The following is a 17460-nucleotide window of genomic DNA, read 5'->3' as shown; positions in this document are numbered from 1 at the left end:
TGAACTTGCTCCATGTTCGTGATTGTTAATGACCCTTTGGGGATAAGTATGGGGTCTTAGGGGGCAAATCTAGTGTCCTTAAAGGACAAATCTGGTTAATGACCCTTTGAGGATAAGTATGGGGTCCTTAGGGGGCTAATGCCGCTAATCTGGTGTCCTTAAAGGACAAATCTGGTTTAATTGTCTTTCAGGGAAAATATAGTTGTAGGGAGAATCTGGACGTTGTGATCAATGCATCTGTTTATCTGGTTATCTAGTTCATTGTGAGAGGATTCAAGTCAATGTGTGGAGATTTGTAAGATAATACCTTGAATAAGTTTTAAGTTCGCCAAATAGCATATTTGCAACCCGCCCGGTCAAGTTGGGCAGTGTCGCTCGACCGGACGGGGTCGAAGGTCTCTGCAGTGGCCTGGAAACATGCTGCCCGATAGGCCTGGGTGAGGTCGCCCTATCGAGGGTGATCACCGAATCACGATCGCGCGACCAATGCCCGATCGGGACCGAGAACAATATGGGTTTCGCAAACTAGCCGCCCGATTGGGCGGATGTTGTCCGACCCGATTGTGTGGTGATTAATTTGACGTTGGGAGGCGATTTCGAGTCGGGCTATAATATATTATTTAACCTATGTTGTTTTAAGTCGTCATTAGTTCCAAAAACACATATGTAATCTAAATTTCCTCATCATCAATAAAACTATTCTCTCTCTGCCCATGGACGTAGCCAACACACCGTTGGTGAATCAGGTATGTATTCTGTATTGCTTTTATGTATTCAATATTTATTGTTCTCACATCCGTTATAGCTATATATATTTTTTTTAAGGTAAGATGAAATCCTTGCAAGGAAGGGGGAAATTGGAGATTTCTCCTTACAAGGGGTGAGAATAGAGCAAGAAAATAGTGATACAATGGTATGTAGTATTTCAAAAAACACATGACTGGGTACCCATAGAAAATCCGTACATTTTTTAACAATATTGTAATTTGATTTACCGTTTATTGATTATCAAAAACATAATAATACTGATGTTCAACATCGTGGAAGCTTCGTGAGGCATCTAAATGTAATAATTTATTTTTAAGTTGACTTCGAAGCCTGAAAAGAAAACAAAACATTTCTTACCTAAGAGAAATTAAGAAAACTGTACAATTCAATTCGGTGGCTCAATTTTGATACTGGAACCAAAGTGCTTGCGATTTGGGTGAGGTAGAGACTTTAGCACTGCATATTTATCTACTTCTTGGCAACATGGCCTTGGAGTACAACTATCTCTACGATGACGATCAGTTGATTCCTTGGTATTATGAAACAAATCGAAGACCAGCTGATGATAGAGGTATTATGTCTTACTGGTTTGCTTGTCTCTCCATTGATTGATTTATTTCCTCTGTCCCCTTCTTGAATATTTTTTTGCAAGATTAGAAGGATGGTGTCTCTTTTCTCTCAAAGAAAAGAAGCCACTAAATTTTATTAATATAAACCATAAGATATCTACAATTGATAAACAATAGCAAAAAAATGAAACAAATCTACTAAAGCCAAACAAAATCTTCTATAAAATAACTAAGAAATCAAAAACACGGATATGATAACTGGGCAAATTCCTGATTCGTTGTTTCCATACGACTTTTTATGAGGGATCCGACGTTCATTATTTTGAGAAGAAAAGAAAACTCTTGTATTGACTCAACAGATTGAAAATGAATATTGATAATCTTTGTAAAACTGCATAAAAATACCATATGTAAATCACTAATATCCATACTCTATAAAATCGAAGATCTTGAAACTCCCATAAAAGAAGAGAAAACTCCTACAATATAATCATAGCAGATATGTTTTTCTTTTATTTACATTGTTGTTTTTCTGGGACAAAACTTTAAAACAATTAGGCTTTAGTCTATCTATGTAATTCTTGTCCAAAAGAAGATTCACTTCTTCTATTACTCCTAATGTAAATTATAACAAAATACAATCTAATCTAGAATCGTATGCTCCTGTCATTTCTTTCAATTCTTACTTGCAGTAGTTTTATTTTTATGTTGAGCTATAGATAAATTTGAGCATTAGTAATATAAATAAAAGATTATTTTTTAAAAAAATTTACGTGAAAGAAAACCCAATAACATTTATATGTAATTAATTACTTTTCGAGTGCGACTTTGGTGTAAATTTGTTATACACTTATACTTATAATCTTATACAATAACATAGTGCAATAAAAATGACACAGACTTCAACATAAATGACGTGGATTACATCTATAATGACATGAAACTAATGTCTTTTTGCTATTTATTTCATGTCATTTTTAAGTTTGTTGGTGCAAAATCAGTTTGTTGACCTTGCAAACAAGTCAATGCACATTCAATAGTTTGATACTTAATGTCACGGGGTCCCTGGGGTTACTAGTTTTAATTAGATAAAATCTCGCTAACGTACTTTGGTGCAATTTAATTAATGATTAAACTTACAACGCCTATTAAATTCAGGCGAAATGCAATAAATAGAGCAAGCAATAATGAATTTTTTGATTAGGACAGAACATCCTCATACATACCACCAACTTTAAGAAAGATTTATACACATGCATAAGAGGATAAGCCAAGCTGGACAAATAAAGGAAAATTAAAGCACGAAGGTTGTACCTTCATGGTTTCTTGCTTCAATGGGAGAATTACAAAACTTAGCGCCTGAACATGTTCTAAGTCTAAGGGACTAAACTATAACCCTAAAAGGGGGTTGGCTAGACTAAAGCTAGGATACGCTAAGAAGAGAGTAAATGCAAGTTGTTGCTTATTGTTTGTTCGTTGTCTTCTGCTTGATGATCATTCCTCTATTTATAGAAACATGTAATGTTACTTCCATGCTTTCTTGGAGGGAAAACATTTAAATCATCTTTGATTCGAATCTCAACCGTCTTCTAGTACTGAATGACTGTAACCTTGCACGTTCTTCCTTATATGGATTTGTCTCATGCATCTCCTAATGGTCTTGCCGGTCTTCGTCTTTTAACTTTGACTTATGTTAAACTTCGTCCAATGGGTTTATGTTCTAGTTGGGCCTTCATATTAAGGCGAAATTAAACCCTTTGAGGTCTAATATAATGTACCATAACAAATGCTACCGTACATCTAAAAATGGTGGTAACAAATTGTCCCCCTGATTTGTGGAGTGATGTACTCAACACCCACAAATTATGAGCAGAGAAGGACTCTCAATGGTTGTAGCCAATATAATCTAGTAGTATTCTGAATGTGACTTCCTCCATTGTTCTAAGATGGTTAATGAACCTCTTTTTAGGATGACATAATTTGGTTGAGAAGAATAACTTTTTGTGTATTCCTTCACGTTTCTTTCTAGCCATTGTGAAATCCATTAAGAAAGATTCTTTAAGATGCGAACTTGTAGGATTATTTGGTGATAACCAACAAGGACTTACATCACAAGTCATGAGATCGTACCAAATTTGACATGCACATTTATATTGTACCACATCTCTTGATGATGACCCATCCACTATTTTATAGACTTTTATTTTCTTTGTAGTTTCCTTGGCAAAGAGCTTTTTTTAGATATCTTCAAGGCATGTTAGGTTGCCATATTTTTCTGTAATGACTTTACCCCATGATTTGCAAACCAAAAGAGATATAACCTGATCATTCCTTTCAAGTTTAGAAAATATCCATTTTTGTACGAGACCTAAAAGAGATATCCTTGTAGGCTTCTAGCACCATGACATATTGTTCCACTTCTGAGACAACCAGTCTTTTGAGACTTTAGTCGCCTAGTTATGAATCCTCTGAATACTTGGCATTGGTCTATTGTATGTGACTCATTCATATGCCATCTGCACATATCTTCCAATCCTTCTTCATTAGCTATCTTTGGAATAACCAAGATTACTTCATCAAGCAATAAATTGAAGAGTTGGTTACCTATTTCGATAGCTTGAGATGTCTGCAAGGTAATAGTAAAAACATTATTAATCTCTACCATACCACAGAATAGTTCAAATGGTTCATCCATTCCAACTACATGAACATCTTCATCATCAGGAAACATGATATTTTCCTTATCAATTTCATCCTGGATTTTATTTCTAGAAACGATGTATTCAGAAGTGTCATGAGTTACTGCATCATGTCATTTACAATATTTTTTTACCCTTAAATTCCTCAGCAGCTCTTATTTTATGCCTTCATACTAGTTTTATCTTATTGTTAGATAATAACCAATGGAAACAACATTGGATTTCTTAGCATCAAAGGTATATGTCCTCTTTTGTCCAGATTTCAAATCATTTGGCGCCAAAAACTCTATCTTCTCTAAAGGAGAACACTTATTAGGTACTCCATGAATGATTTATGCCACGTCCACTTCTTGTGCAGTTTCAAAGTGGAAGGGCTCTTCATTCTAAGCGAAGAAACTTTGGTGAATTGCTGCACTTTCAGCTTGTAATAGGTTTCTCTCATATCTTACAACTAATTCTGCTAATTCAACAAAATCGCCAAAAGCATGACCATCAAACCTTTTTTGAAACTGAATTAACATTCCCTCTTGAGCCATTCGTACAAACTCTCTTTCAGGAATGCTAACATGACACGTAATCTTAATTAGCTATTTTGAATCTAGATAGGTAGTCTTCTACATACTCTCCTAACTTTTGTTAAATTATGGCCAGATCAATTAGAATCACTCCAGGTTCAGTGCGTGTAAAATGATTTGTAAATTGCACTTGTATCTCCTACCGGTAGTGGATAGAATTTTGTGGTAAATTGGTATACCACCAAAAAGCATATCAGTTAGAGATATGGAAAACATTCTAAGTTTTAAGAAGTCATTGTTAGCTGCTTCCCTACACTGACAATTGAATCTAACTAAACGTTCCTTAGTAGAAATTTGTCATTGCCTGAGAACAAGGTAAAGTCAGGTATCTTAAATGTTCTAGTAAATGAATTAGGTCTATCAATTCATTCAGGGTAAGGTTTTAGACCTATTTGCCTCTGATTTCTCCTAGAATTATCCTGTACTAGTATTTGGACTAATGCCTCAACTTGTACCACCAATGAACCCTAATGCCTCCCTGGGTATCCCATATTCCCATTCCTCATGCCTCCTACTTGATCATATGTAGGATTAGGGTTAGAATTGAAAGGTTGATTTTAATAACCTCCCATAGGGATTTCCTAGCGTTGCCACTAGTGGAAAAAAACAAAAGGGCTGCGTTTTTGGCCAGCAGCCCTTTCTATAGCAGCCCTTCACTAAAAGTGAAGGGTTGCGTTTTTAAACCGCAACCCTTAACAATGAAGGGCTGCGGTTGAGGCCCAAAAACACAACCCTTTGTACAAAGAAGGGCTGAAGGGCCGCGTTTTAGGCACAAAACCGCAGCCCTTTCGTCGCATAAAATAATAAAAAAAATGTTTTTTTTTGACATTTTTTTACTCTTAAATATATCAAGAAATTTACAACAGGGAAATCAACAAGAACAGTCGAAATTTATAGATCTAAAAATGAAAAAAAAAATAACGAAAATGAAAAAAATAACGAAAATGAAAAAAAGGAACGGAAATGAAAAAAAATAACGAAAATGAAAAAATGAACGAAAATGGAAAAAAAGGGAACAGAAAATGAAAAAAAAAGGGAACAAAAATGAAAAAAAAAAAATCAAACGCACAAATTCATAATGACAGAAATACATAATACTCAAACGAAAATGAAAACTAAACTCAAAAATTACAAACACACACATTCAGAATGACAGAAAATGAAAAGAAAAAGGAACAAAAACGAAAATGAAAATTAAACAAAACTCAAACTCAAACCTAGATCTGAAAAAAAATTCAAAAATTACAATCAAGTGTTTTACAACGGCGTCATCTAGCGCTTGAAGAAGACAGATTCAGGACATAGAGAGCAGGAGCGACGGAGGTAATCCACTTCTGACGTGGGAGGCCGGCATTAATCTGCGTTGCGAAAATCAGACGGGAATTAGAGAACGAAAAAAATTAAAGAAATTATGGAACAGATCTTGAGCGAACGAAAATGAAGTAGCGAAAATCAGATCTAGAACGTGTGGCTAGTGCAGAGATGGTTGCTCGCGTTGTTTCTTTCTCCGTCGCTCCTGCTATCGCGGTCGTTGCTGTTGGTGTTGTTAGTGGTGTGTGAAAACGCCTGTCTTCTCTCTACCTCCTCATTTCACGCCGACACAACCAACGAAACGAAGATCAGTTTGGAGGAGAGGAGGAGATGAGGTCTTTGTTCGCTTGGCGTTCGAAGGTTGACGGAAGAAGTTGAGAGGAGGTAGAGAGAAGCTGAGGCGTGAAGATGAGGAGAAAGAGAAGACAGGCGTGAAATGAGGAGAGAGGAGAGAGGCGTGCGTGAAATGAGGAGATAGGAGACAGGCTAATCTCAAATAACAAACCCTAAAGCCTTGCAATTTCTTTTAAATTAGAGTCATTTTTTTTTAAAAAAAAGCCCATAAAAACCGCAACCCTTTATTACTAATAGGGCTGCGGTTTTCGGCTAATCGCAAGGGCTGCGGATTTTGGGCTAACCGCGACTATTAAGGGTTGCGTTTTTAGAAAAATGCACCCCTTGCACCGCAACCCTTCCGTTTTTTTCCCCTAGTGTGCATAAAATTGGGATTGGGTAGGTGCTCCTTGTGCCATTTGTGGTGGGATTGTATCTCCATTTGAGGGCATCCTCTGATGATAAGCACCAATTATTTGGGCAAATGGAACTTGGGGCTGACCATACCCCGGAATATTCCCATAATGAGGCATACCAGCCATAGTTGGTTGGTTATGAGGCATATAAGCATAGGGTGAAGAAGGAATCCCGGCCATATTTGGTTGGTTAAGAGGCACATATGCAAATGGAGCTTGGGGCTGACCGTACCCCAGAATATTTCCATAATGAGGCATACCAGCCATAGTTGGTTGTTATGAGGCATATAAGCATAGGGTGAAGAAGGAATCCCAACCATATTTGGTTGGTTAAGAAGCACATATGCATGCGGTGAGCCATTGTTGTTTGCAATAAAAGTACCTTGCCTATGTCCTCCTTGTGATGGTCCAGATTGGTATGTGTTGTCACCAACTTGTCCACCACCCATCAAAATGAAAGTTGATGATGTCCTGATGCCTGGTGCCAGCCTGGCTCCACGCCTACTGTCATTCCATCACTTCTCCTAAGATTTCCACGATTACCCTCTCCAACACTATTTATATTTCACCAACAATAATATATGTTCCAAAAACACTATTTTATTATTCTGAAACACAATATTTAGCTACAACAACGTAATTTAGTAAACATGAAAAGGGAGGGGAGGAGAAAAATGAAAATTTTTAAAAAGTATTGTAAAATGAGTGTCTATCCATAGAGAACAAAAAATTATGAATTTTAGTATTTGTATTTTTATTTTCTGAATTATATTTTTTGAAATACAAACATTACAATAATTGTAATTTTATATGGTTTGACCAATAGTGAGGCGACAAGTGTTGCACATTCATCTCACTCCTTTTCCCTTTCTTTCGATCATTCCCATTATTTTCCCCCTTTTCCTATTCTTTTCCTCAGGCCCCAAAATCAGTATTTTCTCTCCCTTTTATTATATTTTATTCCATGCTAGATGTTTGTAAACATCTCTCAATTGGATGTTTATCATAACTCGTGCCATAGCATCATCAACAACAACTACCATTATAATCATCACCCTTAGTTGTCACCTTGTTATCACCAAATTCAATTTTGATCGAGTCGAGCTCGTCGTTTTTCCTAGGTTGTCCAGAAACGCTCTCACAGCCAAAACAACAAAGGCGCCTGCCATGGACTTCCCACCATCGGTGTAGGCGCATATGAAAGACGGCATGACTGGTGGTGGAACACTTATTGTGGACGTCTATACCCGTTGTGAGCGTCTATAGAAAACGTGTTTTTTTTTTTGGTATTCCAAATATATATGGGTCTTATTTTGTTTATATTTTAATTGTACAAGTTCCGTTGATTTCTTAAAAGAACTGCTACTATCAATTATTTGCTCTTTTAAATTAGTTTTTTTTTCTTTCAACCCCAAAGTTGAATGAGTTATACATTTAAAGCCCTTACCCACTATTCTCCATCGTCTCTCTTAGTAGTGTGTTTCTTTATAGGATTAAGATGATCCTACACGTGCCACAATAATCTTACGTGTGTTCTTTTGATATTAAAATCTATAGCTATTATTGCAACCTGTGAGGAGTGCTTGATGTCTGCCAGATGTCATGTATGACATGGCATTTTTGAAGCCCGTCTCGTTATGTATCACATGAAGTTTGCTACATGTCGCATATGACATGACATTTTTCCTTTCCATGTCCAATATGTCAAGCTTGTTAGGTGATAGTGTCATCATTCTACCATCAAACCTCTTTGTCACATCATTATTGACTTATAATCTCTTTAGAAAATTGTGTTACTCACCAAATTTTGTTTGTACGAGGTCTTAGAACCCAGAAGGTATTTAAAATGTGATTGTCCAACTATGAAGCTATATGTAACTCTTTACTCATGGTAAACTCAATGTTGTGCGAATTGTGAGTGGTTCTAGTGTTAGAAAAGTGGTGAGCTTACTTGTTAATGGCCTTTGTTTGGTCAAGATAGAAATAAAATGCAAACCTTAGATGGGGTACATGATTGCGCATGCTAGTGCATAGAGCATGGTGCGCACATATACATAAATATATAACAAGCTAAATGTATTGATAACAAGTCAAATAAACATATGTACATCTCTATTAGTACATGTTTATTGGTATCGATTTTTGTGTTCATAATTTAGTCCTTCATGTTCGTTGTGCGTATGGTTCTCATCCTATAAATGTGTGTATGTACTAATTTGGACTGATGTAGATGTATTTGTTGAAATCTTATTTTCAATGCAATTATAAGACGGGCGTGTAATATTTAACAGTGGTTGGCAAAGACTATTTCTTGGCTGGAGAGCTTAAGTCAACTTTCATCTGTGAGGCGGAAGTTCCACTGAAGGAACACGATTACAAACTGTTTGTGGAGCTAATGATGGCAATTCCAGAGCAAAGCAGTCCTAGCAAGGATATAGTACTGCTGCTAGATGTTAGTAGCAGCATGGTGGAAGACAAGAAGTTGGAACACTTAAAAGCGGGAGCCAAGTTTGTAATCAACAAACTTCGCCCTAGAGACCGTCTTTCAGTCGTCATATTTGAGGGTGAAGCCTATAGGTTGTGCCGGTTGCTCACAATGAGTCGTTCTGCAAAAAACAATATCGAAGAAATGATAGAAAATCTACAGGCAGGCGGGGGATGCAACATAAATGCTGGCCTTACAGAGGCACTAAAAGTTCTTGTTGATCGATCAGTGTCTCCGGAACGTGAGCACGCAATTCTGCTTATGTCTGATGGACACCCGCTTCCTGACAATGCAGATGGTAGCGAGGTTTCCGTTGACAACGTACCAGTGTACACCATCAGTTTGGGTAATCCTCATTCCCAGGTAACTTCAAATACTAATATTGACCCATTTTTATACTTTACTATAATATTGGTATGGTTATATAGTTTCTCTATTTTCTTTTGTTTACAACAATTTGAATAATTCTTTATTCACATATTTCACTTTGACCATCTTTTGACTTATAAATATAAGGAAAAAAGAAATATATTCCTTTTTAGGTTTTAATTTTTCTATAATTTTACCTATAGATTAGTTTTAAGATATTTGTGATTACAATGCTGCATTGATAAGTATGAAATTCAAAGTTTTTTTGGAGCTCCCCACTGGAGATCCCAAGGTAAGATGAAGGGCCCTGCCGGACCGCAACCTCGCACAGGTTAAATCAGATTTCTAAATCCATTCAACCATTAAATCAATAAACAACATTTCAAAAGATCTAGCTACATAACGTTCATTGATCTTGCACAAAGAGTTTATACTAGTATTTTCTTTTAGTCTTATGCTTGAGCGTTCTCCTAATCAACCATTAATATAAAATTCTAATAAGTAATTTATCACATGAACTTATAACATTAATTTAATCACAAATTCCTACATAAACTATCATGAGCATAATATTTTTGAGTAAGAAACACCAAAATCTTTTACTTAAACCAAACAAAATTAGAACTTGAATAAAGAATACAAAACTGAATTCGATGAAGAAGAGAAGAACGAACCCTGAAGTAAGAAAATTTGGATTCTCAGAGTTTTTAGTGTGGAAAATATGTCTTAAGGTTTGGAGTATTTATAGGTGTAGAATAGGGAAGGAATACTTACTTTCCAAAATTAAATATTTTCTAACCTTCATAATAAGTTAGGAGATTAATCCAAAATTTGTGACCTCCATCATATATTTGAAAGGTTTTACATATCAAAACCCCCACTAGGGTGGCCGACCCTATTAAATCACTTTTTTTTTTCAATCTCCATCATAAATAATTAAATGTTTAAAATTTATTAAATAAAATCGTGACTAGGATTTAAAACTAATAGTTTAACAAATCCAAATGTGGCGTCATACATATTCCCGCCAAAATAATTTAAAACCAGTTAAATTACTAAAATACTATTTGCTTAAAATATTTATTTTAGAGAACAAACATTAAATTAATATAAATAAGTACTCAAAGTATTGGGCATTACAATCCCTCTCAAGCTAGATTTTGTAGGGCCCTCACTACAAGAAACCAAATCAGAGAAAAAATATAGATGAAACCCCAATAGTCACTGAATGACTAAATATGTCCCATCATAGGCTGAAATTCACCACTAATACACCACATAAATCCGAACAACCGACCCATCAAATCAAAATAGTCACAAAAAGTCAACATGTATGACACCTTAAACAAAATCCAAGCAAAAAATTGAAAGTATTATTAAGAGTATGAACAATATAAAATATAAAAGATTACTATTCAATTGAAGTATTAGACAAGCGTAAAAAGTACTCTAAACTGTTTCTTGAACACCAATTTGCACTAGTTGCTGCCTACTTGAGATAATATGTAACAACCATGGGTTAAAAGAAAAAAAAAACAAAAATAAAAAAGAAAGAAAAATGTTAAGAATAAGGCAATATCCGGACGATCTGATCAAAATAAATCACACTTTTGATTAATTAAAATTATCCAATCTTATGAGGGTATTTTATTTTCAATGTTCCTAACAGGTAAATAACCTGTTATAACAAGTTACTTGTTTATGTGTGACTTTTTAATTGGTTTAGATTTGTAAACTTAAATGTTATTTTAATTGTTAAAAAAATAAAAAATAATAAAAAAGTTTGACCTTCCATCTTCATCTCCTCCTCCATCTACCTTCCTGGCTTACTCTACCAAATCTTCACCATCTCCTCTGTGTCTAACCCCTCCTCTCTCCGATTCTACTCCCCTCCGACTTCTTTTTAGTCCTCGTCCAATATCTCTATCCTCCATGTCGGGCTCGCTCTCATTGACAAGCCGTGGCTTATGGGAGTTTTAGACCTAGGTTGCTGGTTCGTTTTTGCTTCCACGTTATGGGAGTTTCAGACCATAAACTTGCTTTATGTGGAGGCGTTTATTCATGAGGGGTGTCATTCTTGATGTTGTTTGTGGTGTTGAGGGGTCTACTAAGCCGGGCTCAGTTTTCTAAGGTGGGTAGGATGGTTGTTGTGGCAATGGGTTGATGGGTTGTCTTAGGGTGGGTGGGATGGTGGTGGACGAGGTGTTTGGGGGGGGGGGTGTGGCCCTCCAGAATTTGTGCTCAAGTGTTAGTGGTGGTCGTCATGGTTCTAAGAGCCCAGAATTTTCAAAGTGGGGGATAAATTATGGACGTCGGACATTTGTATAAAAATGTTTAGAAAAAAACAAGAAAATGCAAATTGTTTAATACTTAACGTTTTTACATCCGAGTTTCCAAAATGCTTAGTCTTACAATCTAAAGGAAAATGAAAAAAATACATAAAGTAAAAATGAAAATTACAAATGCATTCTTCGTCTAGGTCGCACTGATACGGATACGGGGAAAAATATGGGTACGAGGACGGATATGGAAAAATCATAATTTCCAAAAATAGGTATGGCTTGGATTCGGCAAAAAATAATTCATTGAATAATATTACTTGAAATTTTTAATAGATATATTCTCCATTTAATTTTTGTAGAAAAATATTAAATGACATACATGTAACGATATATAACTAATACTTTTAAAAAGTTTCGTAAAAAAATTCATTGAAAAAGGTCGTCTAATATATCCAAGTATGAAGTATCCAACACCCACATAAAATAGTCCTCTTTCCAAATAAAAATTAAAATAAAATAAATTCAGTTATCCCCACTATCCCTTACTTTCTTTTGTCTAAAGTTAAAACATATTAGTAGTGTCTCCACCCCCTTTCTTTCTTCTCTTTATAACAACATTAAGTTATTAAACCCTCCCTCCCCTTTTTACTTTACATCTGCTTTCCAACTGTGGAGCCCTTCACTTAGAATTCACCGACCACCATGCAGCTACCGGCGACCGCACATACACCACATCAAATAAATTTCACGACTTCATAAAACAGGTAGCATTTCAATGCCGACTCCAATCCCTAACCATTCATCCTCCTTCATCTATGTTTAGTGCTTGAATTTTTAGATTTAGTGTTACAAACCCTAGATTTGAGAAAAAAGAGAGAAGAAGCAGAGGGAAATGTATGTCTTTAAGCTTTAAAATCCGTTTCCAAAACGTCCCCATCAACCTCCCTAGCCGTGCCCTACTGAACCTGACGTCCCCACCATTCAAGAGTCGTTCGGGGGTTCCGAGGTATCCGTCTTGTACCTGTGTCGTCCTTGAAACGGGACTACGAGGAAGTACCCGTGCTTCATATTTCTTCGTCACCATAGCCTTGGACTTGTTTAAATTAGGTGAAAGTGAATTACTTGATATTTCCTAATTAAAATTGATAAACATTAATCAATTACATTATCAAACCAAACTCCAATTCAAATATATTATCAGTTCAATTCCGGTTCCTAATTGATATTAACAATATGAATCAACTCATACTTGCAAATTACAAATAACAAATTATAAACCAAATAACCCTGAAAAATGAATCAAGAAATCATGAACAACAACAAATCAATTTAAGTATTTAACGATAACATAACCAAACAATGATAACAATGACAATTAAGAAATCATTGTATAGTACAATCAACAAATCTTACCTCAAAAAATGAAATTAAAACTTAGGGTTTGGACTTTAGAAACAACTTCACTTATTTGGGAAGCAGTGACCAGACTTGCCGGGGAAGGGGGGGGGGAGGACTATACTAAGGCTGTTGGCGGACTAGTGGTTGCCTGGTCGATCGATTTCACATAGGAGGCAATGATACATGTCTAAATAACGGTATTCTCTTGGCAAGTAAAAGTGACAAAGTGATATGATGCACCAAACGCTTGACTATTTTCTCATTGAGTATCACGTAATATAGGTGACAAAGATTCTCCCAAAAGGAGATAATCAAGGAAGATATTAACTTACCTAAAAAGATAAGATAACATATACAAGAATATTCCCAATATACCTAATATAACGTAACACGCCCCCCCCCCTTCCGTCAAGTTGGAGTATGAGGAGTACAAATGCCCAATTTGGACACGAGAAGATCAAATTGAGACTTGCCAAGAGTTTTGGTGAAGAAATCAGCCAACTGAGCTGTAGTAGGAACATATCAAAGAGCAATCAACCCATCCTTGATAGCATCGCGAACAAAGTGACAAGCAACCTCGATGTGCTTCATACGCTCATGAAACACGGGATTATTGGCAATATGAAGAGCCGATTGACTGTCACATAATAGAGGAATAGCTTTAGGGTGATGAACCCGAAGACTTAGTAATAACCCATTGAACCACTTAAGCTCACAAGTAATAGTCGACATCGAGCGATATTCAACCTCTGCTGAAGACAAGGAAACAATATGCTGCTTCTTGGTCTTCTAAGAAATGGGAGAATGACTTAAGAAGACAAGCCAACTAGACAGGGACCGACGGGTAATAGGATAAGGTGCCCGATACGAGTCACACTAACCATGAAGAGTGAGATCACTGTCAGAGTGAAGTAAGATACCATTACCCAGGGTACCTTTCAAGTACCTAACAACACGCACGATGGCTTCCCAGTGAGCCGCACGAGAAGCCTGAAGAAACTGGGAAAGAATATGAACACAGTAAGCCAGATCTGGGAGAGTAATAGCAAGATAGATGAGACAGCCAAGAAGACGGCGATACCGCTCATGATCATCGAATAAATCACACGTGTCATGACTAAGCCGATGCTTTTGCTGCATAGGGAAACCACACGGCTTTGCTCCTAGAAGACCAACCTCAGAATAATATCAAGAGTATACTTCCTTTGAAAAAGGAATAAACCAGAAGTACTGCGAGCAACCTCAATGCCCAAATAATACTTCAAAGGACCTAAGTCCTTCATTTTGAAACAATCAACAAGATAGGCCTTAAACAAGGAAATAGCAGCAGAATCATTATCAGAGATGATAAGATCATCCACATACACCAATACGTTAAGCTGAATGCTGCCTTTGGTGAAGGTAACAAAGAATAGTCGGAGTAGGATTGTAAGAACCCATACCCTTTCAAGGCAGTGACAAGCTTCGCAAACCAACACCGAGGAGCGTGTCTCAAACCGTACCATGATTTGTGTAAACAACAAACCAAAGTAGAATCAAAACGATCAAAACTGGGAGGAAGCTTCATGTAAGCTTCCTCCTCAAGATCACCATGTAAGAAGGCATTGTGAACATCCATGTGATGAAACTCCCAATTTTCGAAAGCAACAATACAAAGGAAAGCATGAACAATGGTCATTTTGGTAATGGAAGCGAAAGTTTCATTATAATCAAGGCCAAGCTACTGATGATTACCAAAAATGACCAAGCAAGATTTAAGACGCTCAATACGACCATCAGAATAATACTGGATACGATACACCCACTGAATCCCTAAAGTATGTTTACCGAGTGGAAGAGGTTCAAGAGTACAAGTACCATTTTCCTCAAGAGCATGAATTTCTTTTTGCATAGAAGCTCGCCAACGTACATCATTCATAGCTTCTTTAAAAGAACGTGGTTCCTGTGTAGAAATAAGAGCTGCAAGAAACTTTCGATAATGCTCAGAAAAATTGTCACAATTTATATAGTATGCCAAGGGATAAGGAGTACCTGAAGAAGAAGTTAGACTGGGGGAAGGAGAGGACACAAAAATACTTGGGGCAATGACGATGTGAGTAACAATTCACGTAAACGGGTGGAAGGGAGCTTAGCCCGCTGTCCTCAACTGAGGTCCCGATCCGAAGAAGAGTCCAATGTAGAAGGAGAAGTCGGGACTGAATTAGGGAAGAGCCCAAAATTTTGTGGAGCTAAAGGAGGGGAATTGATGTTTGGGGAAGGTGGGTCACGCGTGGAGTCGGAATTAGAAGGGTCCGAAGAAGAAGGAGGGACTAGGCTTGAATTAGGAGAGAGCATTGATTTGGGTGGAGTTGCAGTTTGGGGAGCAGGATTTTGAGTGAGGGATGAGCTGGGAAAGGTTGGGCCTGATGGTGTGCCGGAAGAGGTAGATGGAAGGTTGGATGAGGTGCTAAAGTAGAGGAGGCGGGAGATGGGCCTCGCGAAGGAGATAGGCCTAAGTGATTTTGGACGCAAGAGGAAGAGAGATTGGGGGGATTTATAGAGGAGAGTATGGTAGAGGGTAGGTTTGGCAGATTTTGTGGAGAAGAGAGTGAATCATAGTCATCAAAATCATAATGAATTACAGAGGAATTAGTGACCAACAATTCAGGAGGGACAAAGGACTCAGTAGGATTGAGAAAAGGGAAAGTATTTTCAACAAATTTGGCATCGCGAGAGTCAAAATACTCTTTAGCCTCAAGATCATATAATTTCTATCCCTTTTTGCCAAATGGATAGCTAACAAAGACAGATTTTCGACTATGACTGGCAAACTTGCCACCTTTGGTTTTTTTTATTATGAGCAAAAGCAACACACCTAATGACGCAAAAAGGGCATCATAAGAAGGAAGACGACCAAACAAATATTCAAAAGGACATGTGCCATTAAGCAACATAGAAGGAGTGCGATTAATGATGTGGGCTGCCGCAAGAACACATTCCCCCAAAAGTAAATAGGCAAATGATCTTGAAATCGAAGGACACGAGAACATTTAGAATGTGATGGTGTTAACATTCTACCCTCCCAATTTGTACAGTTGTTTCCACACAAGAAGTGTGAAAAAGGATGCCAGAAGCAGCAAAGTAATCAAGCAAGCATAGAATTCAATGAAATTATCAATTTGAACAATCTTAATAGTTTCAGAAAATTAACGTTGAACCATAGTTACAAAAGACATGAACATAGAAAATACTTCTACTTTATCAACCAAAAGATAAGTCCATATGGCTCGAGAATAATCATCCACAATTGTTAAAAATTAATGAGCACCACTAGAAGAAACATGACGATAAGGCCCCCACATATTACAATTGATTTTTTTCGAAAATGCGAGAAGCCTTAGTATCACTAGTAGGAAGTTTATTTCTAGAATGTTTAGAATGAAATCAAATCTCACAATTGGGATCCAAACTTCCCTTATGATTGCATAGAAGGGGAAGTAATTTTACAATTTTCTCAGAGGGATAACCTAGGCGATGGTGCCATAATTCCAGAACGGAAGAGGTGCAAGAGACAGAGACATAGTGAATAGAATCGTTGCCCGCATAGTAGTACAGACCGTCCTTCCTACTCCCCGTTCCAACTGCTCCTTCATGGGGTCCTGAATAAAACACACATAGAATCAGTTTATTGGACAACACACTGTAAATCATCACAAAGTTGAGAAACGAAAAGTAAATTGCAGCTCAAATTAGGAACAAAAAGAATGTTCTTAAGAGTGATGGTGGGCGATAAACAAACCAAGCCCATCATGGTGGATAGAACAATAGCACCGTTGGGAAGACCAATAGAGCAATCAAAAGCTTTAGAAGTAACTAGCCATGAGTGAATACTAGTAACATGATGAGTGGCACCTGTATTAATAATCCACAGATGTTTATCCAACTCACCATTTAGATAATTGGTAGAAACATTACCAAATAAACTCGTTAAGGGCTTTCATTGCTCAGAAGTGAAGAGAGAAGGATTAGGATTGATGTTGCCTGGAGGCCGAAACCACCGAAGATGTATCATAACCACCAAGGCTACTGGTGGCAACATTGGCGCAACTGGCGGGTGGCACTCGACCACAGCCTACCCCCTGCCCTACCCCCCTATAAGCTGCTTGTCCGGGTAGCCGTGGAGATCGTAACAATGGGCGACACCGTGCCCCTTTTGTGGCAGTGGGTACATGTTAAGTGAGCCCAACAAGAAGCTACTTCGTGCCCAGTTTTGTGG

At 37.2% G+C, this 17460-nt stretch overlaps 1 protein-coding gene across 3 annotated transcripts in view; it reads left to right on the top strand.

The window, feature by feature from the left end:
* Positions 1-1057: 1057 nt before the first annotated feature.
* LOC104907106 (uncharacterized) overlaps positions 1058-17460 on the top strand; it is a 39819-nt gene continuing 23416 nt past the window's right edge. Inside the window, exons 1-2 of one of the 3 annotated variants that reach the window (XM_057393910.1) lie at positions 1058-1339; positions 8963-9519. In XM_057393910.1, the coding sequence (XP_057249893.1) occupies positions 1252-1339; positions 8963-9519 (645 nt within the window). In that variant the 5' untranslated portion in view covers positions 1058-1251. Of the gene's footprint in view, positions 1340-8940; positions 9520-17460 lie in introns of all 3 variants that reach the window. The other 2 variants (XM_048642700.2, XR_008968917.1) reach the window with 2 other exon arrangements.

The sequence above is a fragment of the Beta vulgaris genome, chromosome 4 (assembly GCF_026745355.1).
Source record: "Beta vulgaris subsp. vulgaris cultivar EL10 chromosome 4, EL10.2, whole genome shotgun sequence".
NCBI lineage: Eukaryota > Viridiplantae > Streptophyta > Magnoliopsida > Caryophyllales > Amaranthaceae > Beta > Beta vulgaris.
The sequence above is the reverse complement of the archived record's forward strand: the minus strand, read 5'-3'. Positions and strand labels throughout refer to the sequence as shown.